Source organism: Myxocyprinus asiaticus, chromosome 5 (genome assembly GCF_019703515.2).
Source record: "Myxocyprinus asiaticus isolate MX2 ecotype Aquarium Trade chromosome 5, UBuf_Myxa_2, whole genome shotgun sequence".
Taxonomy (NCBI): Eukaryota; Metazoa; Chordata; class Actinopteri; order Cypriniformes; family Catostomidae; genus Myxocyprinus; species Myxocyprinus asiaticus.
Window position 1 is genome coordinate 16,942,297 of NC_059348.1, and position 15,306 is coordinate 16,957,602.

Here is a 15,306-nt window from a genome sequence, read left to right on the forward strand (position 1 = left end):
AAGACAAAATGTGACAGGACCAACTCATTGCTATAATCATACGCTAGATTTAATAGTCATTTGGAGTTGCAGAGCGATGACATCTCAGATCATTACCTCGTCTCTTGTATGCTGCAATTAGCTAATGTTGCTCAATCTACGCCACGCTTTTCATGTAGAACTATTCTTTCGACCACTAAAGATAGCTTCACTAATAATCTTCCAGATTTTTCTTATATACTCAGTAAGCCAAAAAGTCTAGAAGAACTTGAAGTACTCTTGATAGTGTTGCTGCCCTTCGATTAAAGAAAATTAAAGAAAAAAGCCCCGCACCACAGTACAATGATCACACTCATGCTCTCAAGAGAGCAGCTCAGAAAATGGAGCGCAAGTGTAAGAATACAAAATTAGAGGTATTTCGCGGTGCATGGAAGGATGGTGTCTGTAGCTACAGACAGGCACTAAAAGCTGCCAGGTCAGCATATTTTAGCAAACTTATAAAAAATAACAATAACAATCCTTAGTGTTTATTCAGTACTGTGGCTAAATTGGTTAGGAATAAAGCCTTGACTGAACCAGTTATTATGTCGCAGCACAATAGTAATGACATGAAAATGAATTTCTTTACTGATAAGCTTGAAATAATCAGAAATTAAATTGGAATTATGCAATCTTCTGTCACAGTACCTCAGAAAACAGTGTCTCAAATTTAAAAAAATTTTTATTGAAACATCAAAAGCCACAAAATGTATGTTAGATCCATTACCAACTAAGCTCTTAAAAGAAATATTTTCCTTGTAATCTCAGAACCTCTTTGTAACAACTCAGGAAGGGAGGAAGCTGGGACCGGCTTGACAAAACACTTAGACATTTATTGTTGCACTATTCAGTCACCCACAGTAACACACTGCTTCACACTACGTTATACTTTTCAGCATCTGCATAAATATACTCAAACACAATGGGCTTTTCAGCCAAACATTTAACACACACATAGCTTTGTGCATCTCTCTCTCTCTCTCTCTCGTCTGCTGTTGTCTCCTCTCCTTAAATACTCCCACCGCCCCTCACTGGAACACGACCTCCTCCTTTGTAATTTATAAATGCCACAACTGTGTTGTCAATACAAATCAGAATGTGACTTCCTTTCACCTCTGACAGAAAGGGTTTCAGAGCCAAAAAGACTGCTAGCAGTTTGAGGCCATGTGTGCCATGTAGTTTGTGCACCTGTCCAAGTGCCAAACATGTGGTGTCCATCACACTGGGCTCCCCATTCTGCTTTGGACTTTTCATAGTGATACCTTTGCATCTGATCATATTGGTAAGTGTCACACATTGCTGGTAAACTTGGCACAATTGGCATATCCCACACCAGTACTGTCCTGACAGGATAGTGTTCAGTATCCAGCTGGATACCCCTGGAAGACCCCGCCATGCTTTCAAATACCAGGTCAGGGGACACAGCGGTTGAACTGTGTCCACTGTGGGTTGAGTGCTGCCTACCTTCAGCCTAACTCAGAATATCCAGGTTGGTTAAAGCTGGAAATTTGCCCATTTTTGTGAATTATTTGTGCCTCAAGCAACTGCAGCGAGGTCTGCAAACTTTATTTGGTTGTAACAGACATTTGGCATGGAGAACACAAAAACAGACATTTGGTCCCAGTCCCAGCATGGAACCATGGGAAGAGCAAGAGGAATGCTTTGGGGACACAGAGAAGTGTTCCGTGCCTTCTTTAGACTGGTCCATGTGTGTACAACTCCGCTTCATAGGTTCAAAACCATCAGGAATGCTTGGCCTGCCCAGAAGGAACTTATCCACTAGGATGAGGTCCAGAAAGTGCCACCTTACTCATGGCTGTAGGCCACTGGGTTGTATCCTAAATGGCAGCTCTGTCTCCACTATGTGGGATGGCACAGGGTTAGTCATGGCAACACTCTGTTTAGCTGGACGTGGAGAGAATCGTCTGGGTTGCAGAACTTCTTGGCCTTGTCAAGATTACTATAAGCAAGCGATTGCTTCTTTGCCGATCGGAACATCTCTGTGAAAGCATCAACAGCATCACCAAAAGAGGCCCTGCTGAGACACTGGGGCATCAAATAGGACGGTTTTGTCCCTGTTGCTCAAATCTGACAAATTTAGCCAGATGTGGCACTCAGCGGACACCATGTTACCCATAGACCTACCAATGGTCTGGGCAGTGGTCTTGGTAGCCCGGAAGGTCAAGGCCACTGCCTCTGGGAGGTGTCCCATAGCGTCAGCTTCTGACACCACGTCAAAGTTACCTTTTTGAAAGGGAAATATTATTCTCCTTGTGCATATCTGGTAAATTAATGATATCCACTGAAGTAAATTAAGTAAATTGCTAACAATTTCCTCAAACAAAAGTTTTTCAGCATTTTCAGAGATTATCTTTCAAAGATTTGGCAATATTTGACATTGATTGGTGCATCCTAAAAGTGCTCATTATAGCAACACAGTACCTTGTAAATGTGACTTTGTTTCCAAGCAGATTGTTAAAAATGTCTGCACCACAGTGTAAAGCCAGCCAATAAAATTAGAGATTAAAACTATGTTTACAGTACAGCTTTAGATGAAAGATATTTGTTACATGGCAATCAAACAACATCTATAGCCACAATTCTAACAATCAGAAGAGCATTTTCATGTACAGGTAATAGATACCATATTCCATTTTGTTCATTCACCCATAAAAATAAAAATAAATCCTTCACTTGTCTTTGAATATCCACAGTTTTGTTAAAATCTCTGTATTGTTATTATTTGCAATGTTTAGTATGTCACCAACCCTTCCTAAATTTCATCATATGATAGGTGTATGTAGATTACTGGAGGCCAAATTCAGGATGAAGACATTTCTGCTTCCAGTCAATGGTCAGAGTTCACTGCAGCTAGATATGGCAGGTATATCCAACACAGTTATTAAAGCAATGCAGAAAATTATTTTCCAATTATCTGTTGTCCAATGTCTGTGTTTCTTTGCCCACTCTAACCTTTTCTTTTTGATTTTCTGTTTAAAAAGTGGCTTTTTCTTTGCACTTCTTCCTATAAGGCCGGTACCACTGAGTCTTCTCTTTACTGTTGTACATGAAACTGGTGTTGAGCAGGTAGAATTCAATGAAGCTGTCAGCTGAGGACATGTGAGGTGTCTATTTCTCAAACTAGAGACTCTGATGTACTTATCCTTGTTTAGTTGTATCTGGGCCTTCCACATCTCTTTCTGTCCTTGTTAGAGCCAGTTGTCCTTTGTCTTTGAAGACTGTAGTGTACACCTTTGTATGAATTTTTCAGTTTTTATGGCAATTTCAAGCATTGTATAGCCTTCATTTCTCAAAACAATGATTGACTGATGAGTTTCTAGGGAAAGCTGTTTCTTTTTTGCCATTTTTGACCTAATATTGACCTTAAGACATGCCAGTCTATTGCATACTGTGGTAAGCTTAATTTAACAAACCAAATAGCTTTCAACTGTGCTTGATATAATGGCAAGTGATTTGCTAGAAATAAGTTAGCAATTTAGCATGATTACTCAAGCATAAGGTGTTGGAGTGATGGCTGCTGGAAATGGGGCCTGTCTAGATTTGATCAAAAATTACTTTTTTCGAATAGTGATGGTGCTGTTTTTTACATTAGTAATGTCCTGACTATAATTTGTGATCAGTTGAATGTCACTTTGGTAAATTAAAGTACCAATTTCTTTCTGAAACAGTAAAATCTGTACATTATTCCAAACTTTTAGCCGCCAGTGTGTGTGTGTGTGTGTGTGTGTGTGTGTGTGTGTGTGTGTGTGTGTGTGTGTGTATATATATATATATATACGTATATTGAAGAAATTGCAACAACTGTATAATACAAATGTGATATTCACTGCAAGAATATTAATAATGATAATAAATAATGATGAATGAATAATGATAATAATAATAAAAATTAAGCAATATGTCACAAGCAAGAGTGCTTTTGTACTGAATAAAAGTTTCAATGATATGTTGAAAAGTAATTTTTTACTTGTTAAAGGTTTTTTAATAAGTTTCAAGTATTAATTTGATTAGACACCATTTTGATAATGAAATTAAATTAAAATTTAAAATGTGAAATTCTAGAATTTGTTATTATTTTTTTTCCAAAGGAAAAAATAAAAGAATTTGGGAAAAAATAAAAATATTTCAGAAGGGCCCTGCTTAAATACACCCAGAAATGCAAATTCTCTCATCATTTACTCACCCTCATGCCATCCCAGATGTGTATGACTTTCTTTCATCTTTTTAACTCAAATGAAGATTTTTAGAAGAATACCTCAGCTTTGTAGGTCCATACAATGCAAGTGAATGGGTAAATGCCAAAATGTTTAAGCTCCAAAATCCACATAAAGGCATCATAAAAACACTCCAGACAACTTTGGTGGTTAAATCCATATCTTCTGAAGCAATATGATAGGTGTGGGTGAGAAAATGGATCAATATTTAAGTCTTTTTCCTTCACTTTCACTTTCTCCTTCTTCTGTTTTTGGTGATTCACATTCGCCCCCTACTGAACAGGGAGGAGAATTTATGACAAAAAATTACATAAATATTGATCTGTTTCTCACCCACACCTATAATATCATATCTGAACAATTGGATATAACCACTGGAGTTAAATGTATTACTTTTATGCTCCCTTTATGTGGATTTTGGCACCCATTCACTTGCATTGTGTGGAACAACAGAGCTGAAAATCTTCATTTGTGTTCTACAGAAGAATCAGTCATACACATCTGGAATGCCAGGAGGATGGGTAAGAAAGATAAGCCAGTAGATACTGTTCCAGATGTGGGCAGAACAGTGAGCAACACACGCACTTTGTTTCCAGCTGTAGAGCCCCTGCAGCAGGGTGTTTGGGTGACATCTCGGCGGCATACTCACTCAGCAAAGCGACACCACTCTCCCGTTCCTGTAGGGTTTCCAATTGATTCTCCCCACTTACATAGATTAAAATAGTATTGACCCCAAATCATTTTTGGATAATTTTGCCAATGTTCAATAGACCACAATATTGAACTAATTCACATTTTTATTACGTTTCACTTTAGAAAATACAAACGCCTTGGCTTTATATACAGTATATTCCACCCTGAACACTCTACTGGGGATGACCTCACCCACAAAATCGATGACAGCAACACAAGGATCCTGATAGGCTGTTTGGTGGCTATTATCGTTATTCTGTTGGTCATAATATTAATCATACTATTTTGACAAGTCTGGCAAAAGATGCTTGAGAAAGTATGATGATCATATTCAACATCAACATCAGGTACAACATCTCCCCCAGTTTGAGTTTGAACCCTTCTGTCCTTAAAAGAGAATCTAGCACGTATGATAACACCTCTACTTTGTTGTAGGCCTCCCAGCGGATACTGGACCATGAACTCACCACCCGTTTCTCAGTTCAGAGAGAGTCTTTCAGCCACCGCCACTCCTCTCTGTCCAGTGATATTGAATGAAACTCCACATACGAGCAGATTTTCCCAATGGGGTTTGACTATCAGGAGCCATCCCAGCCTTTACAGAAACTACCAGAATTCCAGGCTACAGAAAACCTTGGTGGGTTACTTAATGTCACCAGAAATATCCACTGAAGATTGTTATTTCTTGTCATTCTAGGAGGGTGTTCATTATGTGTATGTTAAAGGGATAGTTCACCCAAAAATGAAAATTCTCTCATCATTAATTCACCCTTATGCCATCCCAGATGTGAAAGATTTTCTTTCTCCTGCAGAACACAAATGAAGATTTTTAGAAGAATATCTCAGCTCTGTAGGTCCTCACAATGTAAATGAATGGTGACCAGAATTCAGAAGGTCCAAAAAGCACATAAAGGCAGCATAAAAGTAATCCATAAGACTCCAGTGGTTTAATCTATGTCTTCAGAAGCAATATGATAGGTGTGGGTGAGAAACAGATCAATATTTAAGTCATTTTTTTACTATCCATCTCCACTTTCACTTTCACTGTCACTTACACATTCAGCCAAGGACTTAAATATTGCTCTGTTTCTTACCCACACCTATCATATCACTTCAGAGGACATGGGTTTAAACACTTGAGACATTTGGATTACTTTTATGATGCCTTTATATCTTTTTTTGAGCTTCAAAGTTTTGGTCACCATTCACTTGGAGGACCTACCTAATATTTGTGTTCTGGGGCCGGTTGCATCAGCTATACATAAGTTACAACTTAGCCTAGTTGTGTCGTAAACAGGCACTAAGTCACAATTTACGCACTACTAAATATGTGAGTGTTGCACCATTAAACTTAGGTAGGCCATAACCCTACGTATAAACTAAATATTTACGGAAGCCTCCGACCAGGAGTAACGGATGGAATAAAAAAGCAGACTCATTTAATGATATCAATGAGCTCATGTTTTGGTTGACAGGCTTCAGTCCTTTCGACATATATGATGATGTTGGCATTTACACTCCTTCACATTTACGGGAGAAAACATTGAGTAAAAAACTGACTTCTTCAGCATGAAACTGGTGCACTTTCCTGTGTACGCCACCCGGTGTCAAGTTTAAACATACAAAATATATAAGATATTAAAATAAATAAATGTCCATTTTTCCAGCCTGTTGTATTAGTATCTGTTTATTTATTGCCCCTTATTCATTTTAGATACAGTTACTGAATATTGTTGTTTACATAGGCTAAATATACCATTAATTAAATCTTGTTTTATTACGTATCATATTTCAGTGGGAATATAATTCATTACAGCTGACAGTTATGTGAGCAAACAAGGTTTGAACATCAACCGTAACAAGATCAAACTGAAATTCACAGCTTTTTAACACTTCTGCATAAACATTTGAAGGCTGCTTATTGGATCAATACAAGTAAATGTTATATTATGCGATTACACATTACTTTATGGAGAGCTTAAACCTACTAGTTATGTCTTGCCTAAAGGACAGGTTACAAACTGGTGACTTAGTTACAAACTAACTAGTAGTTACTAAGCCCATAGTGTGAACTTTACGTCTCAACTGAAGTGAGACCTTACGCACAGCTGGTGCAACCCTACCCTTAAGAAGAGCAAAAGTCATACACATCTGGGATGGCATGAGGGTGAGGAAATTATGAGAGAATTTACATTTTTGGGTGAACTATCCCTTTAATGAAATTGTTCATCCAAAAATATAAAAATTCTATCATCATTCATTATTATCATAAAGTCATCTGCAGTATTTTGTTCATGTAACACAAAAGGGGAATTTTTGAAGAATCTGCTCTGGTCTGATAAATTTCAGTCTGATCATCAAAGCTATCATATGGACTTGGAATATATCACACAAGTCATATGCATTATTATTATGGTGATCGTTGTATGGAAAAGAGCTGTGAAGATTCTTCAAAAAGTCTCACTATTCACTACTCTCATTTAATTATTATTCAATAAATAAATTGAATTGTTAATTTTTGGATGAACTATTCCAACACCTATCTATCCTATGGTTGAGTTACAGCAATGATTGATGCTACTTCAGAACCCTCATCGGCCCAGCCTACAGATGATGTCCCACACTACGCAGAGGCAAACATAGTGAGCCTGGAGGAAGCTGCTGGTGCCCACCAATATCGCGTCCTGTGGTCAACATGCCATTGTCTCCTGGAAGGGATGGAGCTCTGGAAGAGTTTCCAAGGGAGAGACTTACTATTTTTAAAGAGAAACTCGGAGAAGGGCAGTTTGGAGAGGTCAGTGATCAGCAGATCTTTGACTAACATCATAAAATCTGGATCCCATTGCAGCTTATTCTGGCCAAGAACTGCCCACTTTAGCCCGGTTCACACTGTACGATTTTTTCCGACCTTTACGATTGCTGCATGTCATACTGTACAATATGACCCCAGTAAAGATGCCAAGACAGACTGTATGACATCAACTGTCTTCTATGTCAGACTGTATGAAATAAATCTTAAAGGACTTAATTTACGACTGACACGTTGACTAGGCATTTTCCCAAAACTTGGCTTTAAGTAAAGGATAGCCTAATTCATGGCTGTATGGCACAGTTTGCAGCGCAAACTTCAACTGGAAGAATAACATTAACGGTTAAATTTATCTACATTTCTTTAGATGTAGAGTTTTGCCTATTCTAAATCAGGCACAGAGATTAAGTAGGGTGATGATATCACATTTTTCAGTTAATAAAATAAAAAGCTGTATGAATAATTGCACTGCATTTTGCTTTACAGATGCTGTCCATTCATAGTGACCATTTTAGGACATTTTAACATTTCCTCAAGGAAATCATCATTTTCAGGAACGAATTCTTGAAAGAGATCAGGATCATGTCACAACTGAGAGACCCAAACATCATCCATCTGCTGGTGGTGTGTGTTGAGAGTGACCTGCTGTGCATGATAACAGAGTACTCGGAGAACGGAGATCTTAACCCGTTCCTGTCCCGCCATGAGCTGCATGATGAGGAAGTTCAGGCTGATATATCAGCTGATGACTACCCTGCTGACCAGACCACCTTAGATCAGCTTGAATTTTCATGATGGTCCAAGTTGGTTAATGCCGGTTTGGTGCTGGTCAACATGCATGGTATTTCTGGTGAAGCTGGTGGACCCCGGGGAAGTCTTGCTGGTTAAGCTAATTCAGAGGCCTGGTAGGCACCAGCATCCCTGGGGAACAGTATCCAAAACACAACATATGCTGGTGACCAGCAATCCTGGTCTTTTCAACAGGCCCACAGAAATCTGATATATGGCTATATATATAAAACACATATTTGTATGTTCATATATGGATTTCACTGATATACAAAGTCACATATTTTGTATACATAGAACATATATTTTCTCAAATACCAGTGGAATTTGAATATGTACAAAAGAATATGCGCAAATATATGAACTATACATATATATACAGTATAGAGAGAGAGAGAGAGAGAGAAAGAGAGAGAGAGAGAGAGAGAGAGAGAGAGAGAGAGAGAGAGAGAGATAAAACAGGTAAAGAAAATCCCATATACTTACATTGAACGAGGAACCCTGCCATATCTAGGGACCAGAATATCAAAAAGATTTGGGGGTGGGCTCTTTTGATTTAGGCCATTGAGTAACCAACTAGCAACCACCCAGAACATTTTAGCAACCACAAACCAATGTGTTAAAAAAAAAAAAATAAACACTCAGAACACCTCAGCATTGTGAAGGTTTTGCATGCATTGGCACTTTCTCTAAAAATATACTTAATCTTTTTCCAGTACAAGATCAGTTGGCATATAATACGATACCTTAAAGGCTAAATTAAATATTGTAAAAAAAAAAAAAAAAAGTCTTCTTTTCCTCTGTAGCCACTGTATCCTGATCAACATGGCCTCTCAGATTGCTTCTGGAATGAAGTATCTGTCATCCCTGAATTTTGTTCACCGTGATCTTGCCACTCGCAACTGTTTAGTGAGTGCAAATTATACCATCAAGATTGTTGACTTTGGCATGAGCAGAAATCTGTACCGTGGAGATTACTACCACATCCAGGGATGAGCTGTGCTGCCCATCCGCTGGATGTCCTGGGAGAGTATCCTATTGGTAAGCCTGAAGTACATCTGCAGTGCAAAGCCAACTATATTTGAAAAAAAGTTGTGTTACTCTATCTGTTTGTCCTCACTTGTTTGAACAGGTTAAATTCACCATGGCCAGTGATGTCTGGATATTCGGTGTGACTTTATGGGAGAATCTAACTCTTTGCAAAGAGCAGCCATTTGCTCAGTTCACAGATGAACGGGTGATCGAAAACACGGGCAAGTTCTTTAAAGATCAAAGCAAGCAGGTGAGATTCAAGCAAGCAATCAACATCTCTTATTACTGGCCACCTAAATCTTCTGATCTCTGTATCAATCATTTTCAAGACATTTCTACACATGAGTAAAAGTTTTTATTTCTGAGATGTCATGTGACAGCAATGTAGCATTCGTATGAGCAGTTTGAAAAGAATAGTACGCATTATTCAGTGCATGCTGTGCGATATACACTAAGCAGTGCACTAGTATTCCATTTAGCACACAGCCTGATGAGATACATGCAATGACTTGCAAAAACAGAAGGTGTCAGTGATGAGCTGTTGATGTGTTCAGGTCTATCTGCTTAGGCCTGCCTGCTGTCCTGAATCAGTCTAACAGCCTCATGCTCAGCTGCTGGAAGAGAAACGCCAAAAAAAGCCTCACTTTCCTGGAGATCCACAGCACACTGATGGAATTCCAAGTTTAAGTCCCATGCTGGTAGTCACAGAAAAGCGACATTGTTTCCCCCACACATTCAGCCTTTCCAGTGGTTCAACCCTTATGAATCGGCCCTGCTCAGAGATGTGCCGGCATCTGACTAAAAAGAATTACAACATCCCTGTTTTTCAGTATATATTAATGAGAAATCATGAATTTGACTTTTCTGCAAATATCGCATGATCGTGTTCTCTATATTCAGTAAGGTTCTGGGAAATAAATGGCCAGAATATTTTTAATTATTTCATACATTGTCTAGGTTTTTGTTTGATTTCTGGATCACCTCAGGAGACATTTATTCTTTGTTTTTTGTTTTGTTTTTTTTCTTTCAATAGTCATCACATGCAATTTGTTAAGACAGCATTTCTTTGATTTTATTGTCATTTTTTAATAAATACATTTATCACTGGTTTTTGATGAGACATGCCTCCTTTTTTGGAAATATAAAAAAATTGATTTTGAACTATTGTATTGGCATTAATCAGCCTATATTTGTTATTATCTTTATTATCTTTATTATCTTAAAATTTGAGAATTTGCATACAGTAGGCCTATTTCTATGAAATCAGATTATTCCCCATGTGCCACATGAATATAAAGAATAAAAACAAAGTTAATGCAAGCAATTTGATGCCAGATCGGTTCGTTTAAGTCAGTTTTACCAAAATGTAATGTTCTTTTCACTTGAGCAGAATTTAAAAGCCTACCAACAAACTACAGACAACATACTGTCAAGCAGTGTCCGAAATTTAATTTTTAATCAAGGGACCCCAGGATCTGATTTTCATGGCCATTTTGTACTTTTATAAATGCATTAAAACATAAAAAATATACAGTGTGTCATCTTTTCATTTAATAGATTCATTTATAACGTTCTCCATCTGAATAATTAGATTGAGGAATATTACCTGCTACCTATACAGTTAAATCAACATCAGCCCATATTTTATGACATAATATGCCTAACTAGGATTCGAATAGAATTAAGAACTACATTAGATGTTACAAATAAAAAACTTAATTCATAAAAAATAAAATAAAAAAATAAAATAAAATAAAGCCCCCGAATTAATTACAGAATTATTATTATTATTTTTTTTTATTTTTTTTTATTATTATTATTTGCATTTTTGCCCTAGAGACAATTAAACGTCACAACGCAGCCATTTATATATTTATACAGCGTTGCATATTGAGCCTCGGACTCCTACATGGGAAACCTAACAAGCCTATACACTGTTAGGGACGGTCAGTTATAAACAACTGGTGCAAGTGGCATGAAGTCAAATGCACTTTTTGTCAAGTCAAGTCATTTTTATTTGTATAGCGCTTTTCACAAGACACATCGTTTCAAAATGGCTTTACAAAAATTGTTCTGTAATGTCTGTAATATATTTGTGTGTGCCTTTAGGCATATTAAAAACAACCTGGCCATCCTTTCGCGTTCCTTTAATTCACAGTAATTTTTAAGCGCGCGAGCAGGAAAACAAAACATCCTCTCGCGCGATGCGCGGTGACGTCATTCTCCGACAATGATGGCGACTGCAGGAGCTGCTGCTTCAAATATCAGACAGAAAAAACGTCTGTCTATAGCTCCTACGCCCCTTTAAACAACTGCTTAAACTTAAAAACACTCGAAGGGATAATGAGGAAAATTGGGTCGGTTGGTGATGAATATCGCAATATTTCCCTTGAATATGTGTCTCGCGGAGCAGCGAAAAACAGCCGTTAATCTGAGGGTGATGATTCACTGGTAATTTTCCAGCAGCGCGAGTGTCTCCTCAGACAAAAACACCCCGAAATATTCATAAAGATGAAATTTACCGAGCACCTGTCTGCCCACATCACCCCGGAGTGGAGGAAACAATACATTCAATATGAGGTAAGATCGAAGAAAACCAACGCTGAGCTGTTTTATCTCAGTCTAAAACCAATCGCCCGTCATTATAATACAATCTTAGGACAAAAGACTGGTTTACCTCCTTATGTAATTAACTGCTGTCAGATCTGTAAAGCGAACACCTGGTAGCATTAAAGCTAACATGAGTCTGTGTGAACATCAGTGATGAGGGTGATTTGGTCATGATCAGCTTGTGTGTGTGTGTGTGTGTTAAGTTTATTCAGTATAGTAGGGCTGCAACAAACTATTATTTTGATAATTAATCTAACGATTATTCGACTATTCAGCGATTATTCGACTATTCAGCGATTATTGCAATGATTAATCATTAGCTCTTAACTGATTATTCAGCTTGTGCCCGACTTAAAAGGTTGTATTTAAACTTGCTTACTAATAATAAAAAGGACAAAATCATCTTTTTAAAATACCTCTAAATGACTCATTGAATTAAGGGGAAAAAATACTTTTTGAAGTTTAATTCAGTAAAGAAATTCACTGCAAAAACAAGATGCATTTATCTGAGAAGCAACATGTAAGATATTTAGACTTGCTTTAAGAGACAAATATAAGTGTATTTTGTATATAAGTGTATTTTTTCACTTTGTTATACTTCTGCAAGTGCAGTAAAGACTGAGGGGCCGTTTACACGACAACGTTTTCAGCTAAAAACGGAAAACTTTTTATGCGTTTTGGCTGTTCGTTTACACAACAACGGCGTTTTGGGGCCTGAAAACGCAAAGTTTTTGAAAATGATGCTGTTATCGCCTCTGCGTAAACATACAAAAACGCGAATTTGTGAAAACGATGACGTCATGCGCACGCATATTATGTGTTCAGTCTATAGGCATGCGCGCCAGTTTTTCAAAACAGCGTGCGAGTAATTCAAAACAACACGTGAGACATTCAAAACTACAATGGCGGACTACAGGACTGTGTTTGTGCTGCTCAAGATTTTGAGTTTATTTTTGCTTCTCCAGCTAAGTGTAGATTTACTGCATCACTACTACGACCAGCAATCGCCATCATTGTTCATTGTTTGTATTCACCGCTCTGTGGAAGAATGCTTATGTGCGCAGGCGCGTAGTGTTTCTTTACAAAGTGACATAGGCAGCTACTGGCCTGGCATGCATAATACAGTGTTTTTAGTCGTTTTCGCGGATCCGTGTGAACTGGGATCCTTTTGACAACGTTGTCGTCTGTACGCGAAACTTTTCAAAAATGCAAAGGAAAAACATATCCGTTTTTAGTACATCGTTGTCGTGTAAATGTACCCTTAATATACTTCTGTTCAAGATCTATTCTCTAAAAGCAAGTCTAAATATCTTATGTGTTGCTTCTCAGGTGAATGCATCTTTTTTTTTTTTTTAAGGATTTTTAGATATTTTAAAATATTTGTATTTTTAATATTATATTCAACATTCTCAGATAACAATTTTTTTTTCTACTGCAGTATAGCTGCTAAAGAAAATGTACGTTGTTTTAAAGGTGTTTTAGATATTTATAAGGGAAAACAAGACAAAACAAATCAAAAATGTATTTTGTTGCAGTGAATAATGGGACGAAGACTACCTTTCTCACCTTTCTGTTCACTTCAATCCAATTTTAACTCACAAAAAAACAAACTCTCTCTTTATAACAAAGCTGTGTATTGCCAATTTTCTTCACGATACACATATATTATGATGCAATAAGTCGCGAGCCATCACGTTATAATCTAGCTGCATTAAGCGTGTGTGCACTCGAGGGATGAGCATCCCTGTGACAGAGTATACATCAGCCGGGTGCAGTTTCAATCTCTCCCCCTCAGATCGGGACCCTTCGCGCAGCTCATAGAAGAGGTGCTGACCGCACAGAGAAATGCCTGTTTCGAAGTTTGTAATTATTTACATGAACTGCTTCTGTATTATTTGAACTTTAATAAAGCTATAACGCATTAAATATAACTGCATTAAAGATTTAACGCCTGGGTGTTTATTTAAAGAGCTTCCGCTCTGCTTATTCTACAACGAGAGTGCTTCTGTATTTACTTATTTTGTATTTTTGCATTATAATTCCCTCATACTTGGCGATCTACATCACCTGAAACAATTTGGAAAGTTTAGAGTGCGTCTGGACTGTGAGCTGTTTTCTTCGTGAACTGTAGTTCTGCTCTTGCTCATTCATCATTAGAGTTTAATGTGATCTCGTTACGTTAAATGAGATCAAACGACTATTCGACAATGAAAATTTTTGTTGACAGTTTTTATTGTCGTCGTTGTCAATAATGTTTACTAATCGTTTCAGCCCTACAGTATAGTTTTTTTATATAAATATATTTCTTTATACAGTATAGTTTTATATTTTGAGATAGTATGTTATGAGTGTGTGTGTGTGTGTATATATATATATATATATATATATATATATACTGAATAAAGAAGGGGACAGCTGTATCATGTATGTGTCACTCAAACAGTGACCTGTTTACCTATGCTGCATCTCTGGATTTAATTCTAAAGAAACCTCTGATCAGTCAGTTTGGGCATTAAAATTAAGATTTTTTTGGCATGCAGATCTAAATATAAAACTGTATGATAGCCAATACACACTTTCACGCAATAATGAATGTCTAATCTTATTTTTAACCATGAATAGGGCTACACCTAACGATTATTCTTTTTATCGATTAATCTAACAATTATTTTTCCAATTAGTTGATTAATCTAACGACTAATTCGCCGATTATTCTAAAGATTTTTTATAATTATTACTTGATTAATATAACAATTAATTAACCAAAAAAAAAATATAAAAAACTTGTCTCATTAATATTTCACTATTTTATTAAATCATTTTCTCTTAAACACAAACAAATGTACAAGAAACAAAATGTGCACTGCAGGGCATTATTCTGCAACAAAAAACAGTGTTACTATGAATGCAAACTTTAATACAGTGAAAAAGACACTCTATTAGCATAAAATAAATATAAATAAATAATTTCCAACATTCTTTTGAATGTCCATGTACTAAAATAAAATATTTGATGCCATGAGTGTACCTTCATTTACTATTATTTTGAATGGCCATGGAAAATGAAGCAATGTGATAACAATTTTACCTGGTCACAAAAAGTAGTCCGTTAATTTACCT

General features: G+C 37.0%; 1 protein-coding gene and 1 pseudogene across 1 annotated transcript in view; both read left to right on the forward strand.

The window, feature by feature from the left end:
* Positions 1-1,649: 1,649 nt before the first annotated feature.
* LOC127440604 (discoidin domain-containing receptor 2-like) lies at positions 1,650-10,263 on the forward strand (annotated as a pseudogene).
* A 1,547-nt stretch (positions 10,264-11,810) lies between these two features.
* Positions 11,811-15,306, forward strand: part of LOC127441125 (xenotropic and polytropic retrovirus receptor 1 homolog) — a 41,803-nt gene continuing 38,307 nt past the window's right edge. The window contains exon 1 of the mRNA XM_051698340.1: positions 11,811-12,156. Coding sequence (XP_051554300.1) covers positions 12,088-12,156 — 69 coding nt within the window. The 5' untranslated portion in view covers positions 11,811-12,087. The remainder of the gene's footprint in view (positions 12,157-15,306) is intronic.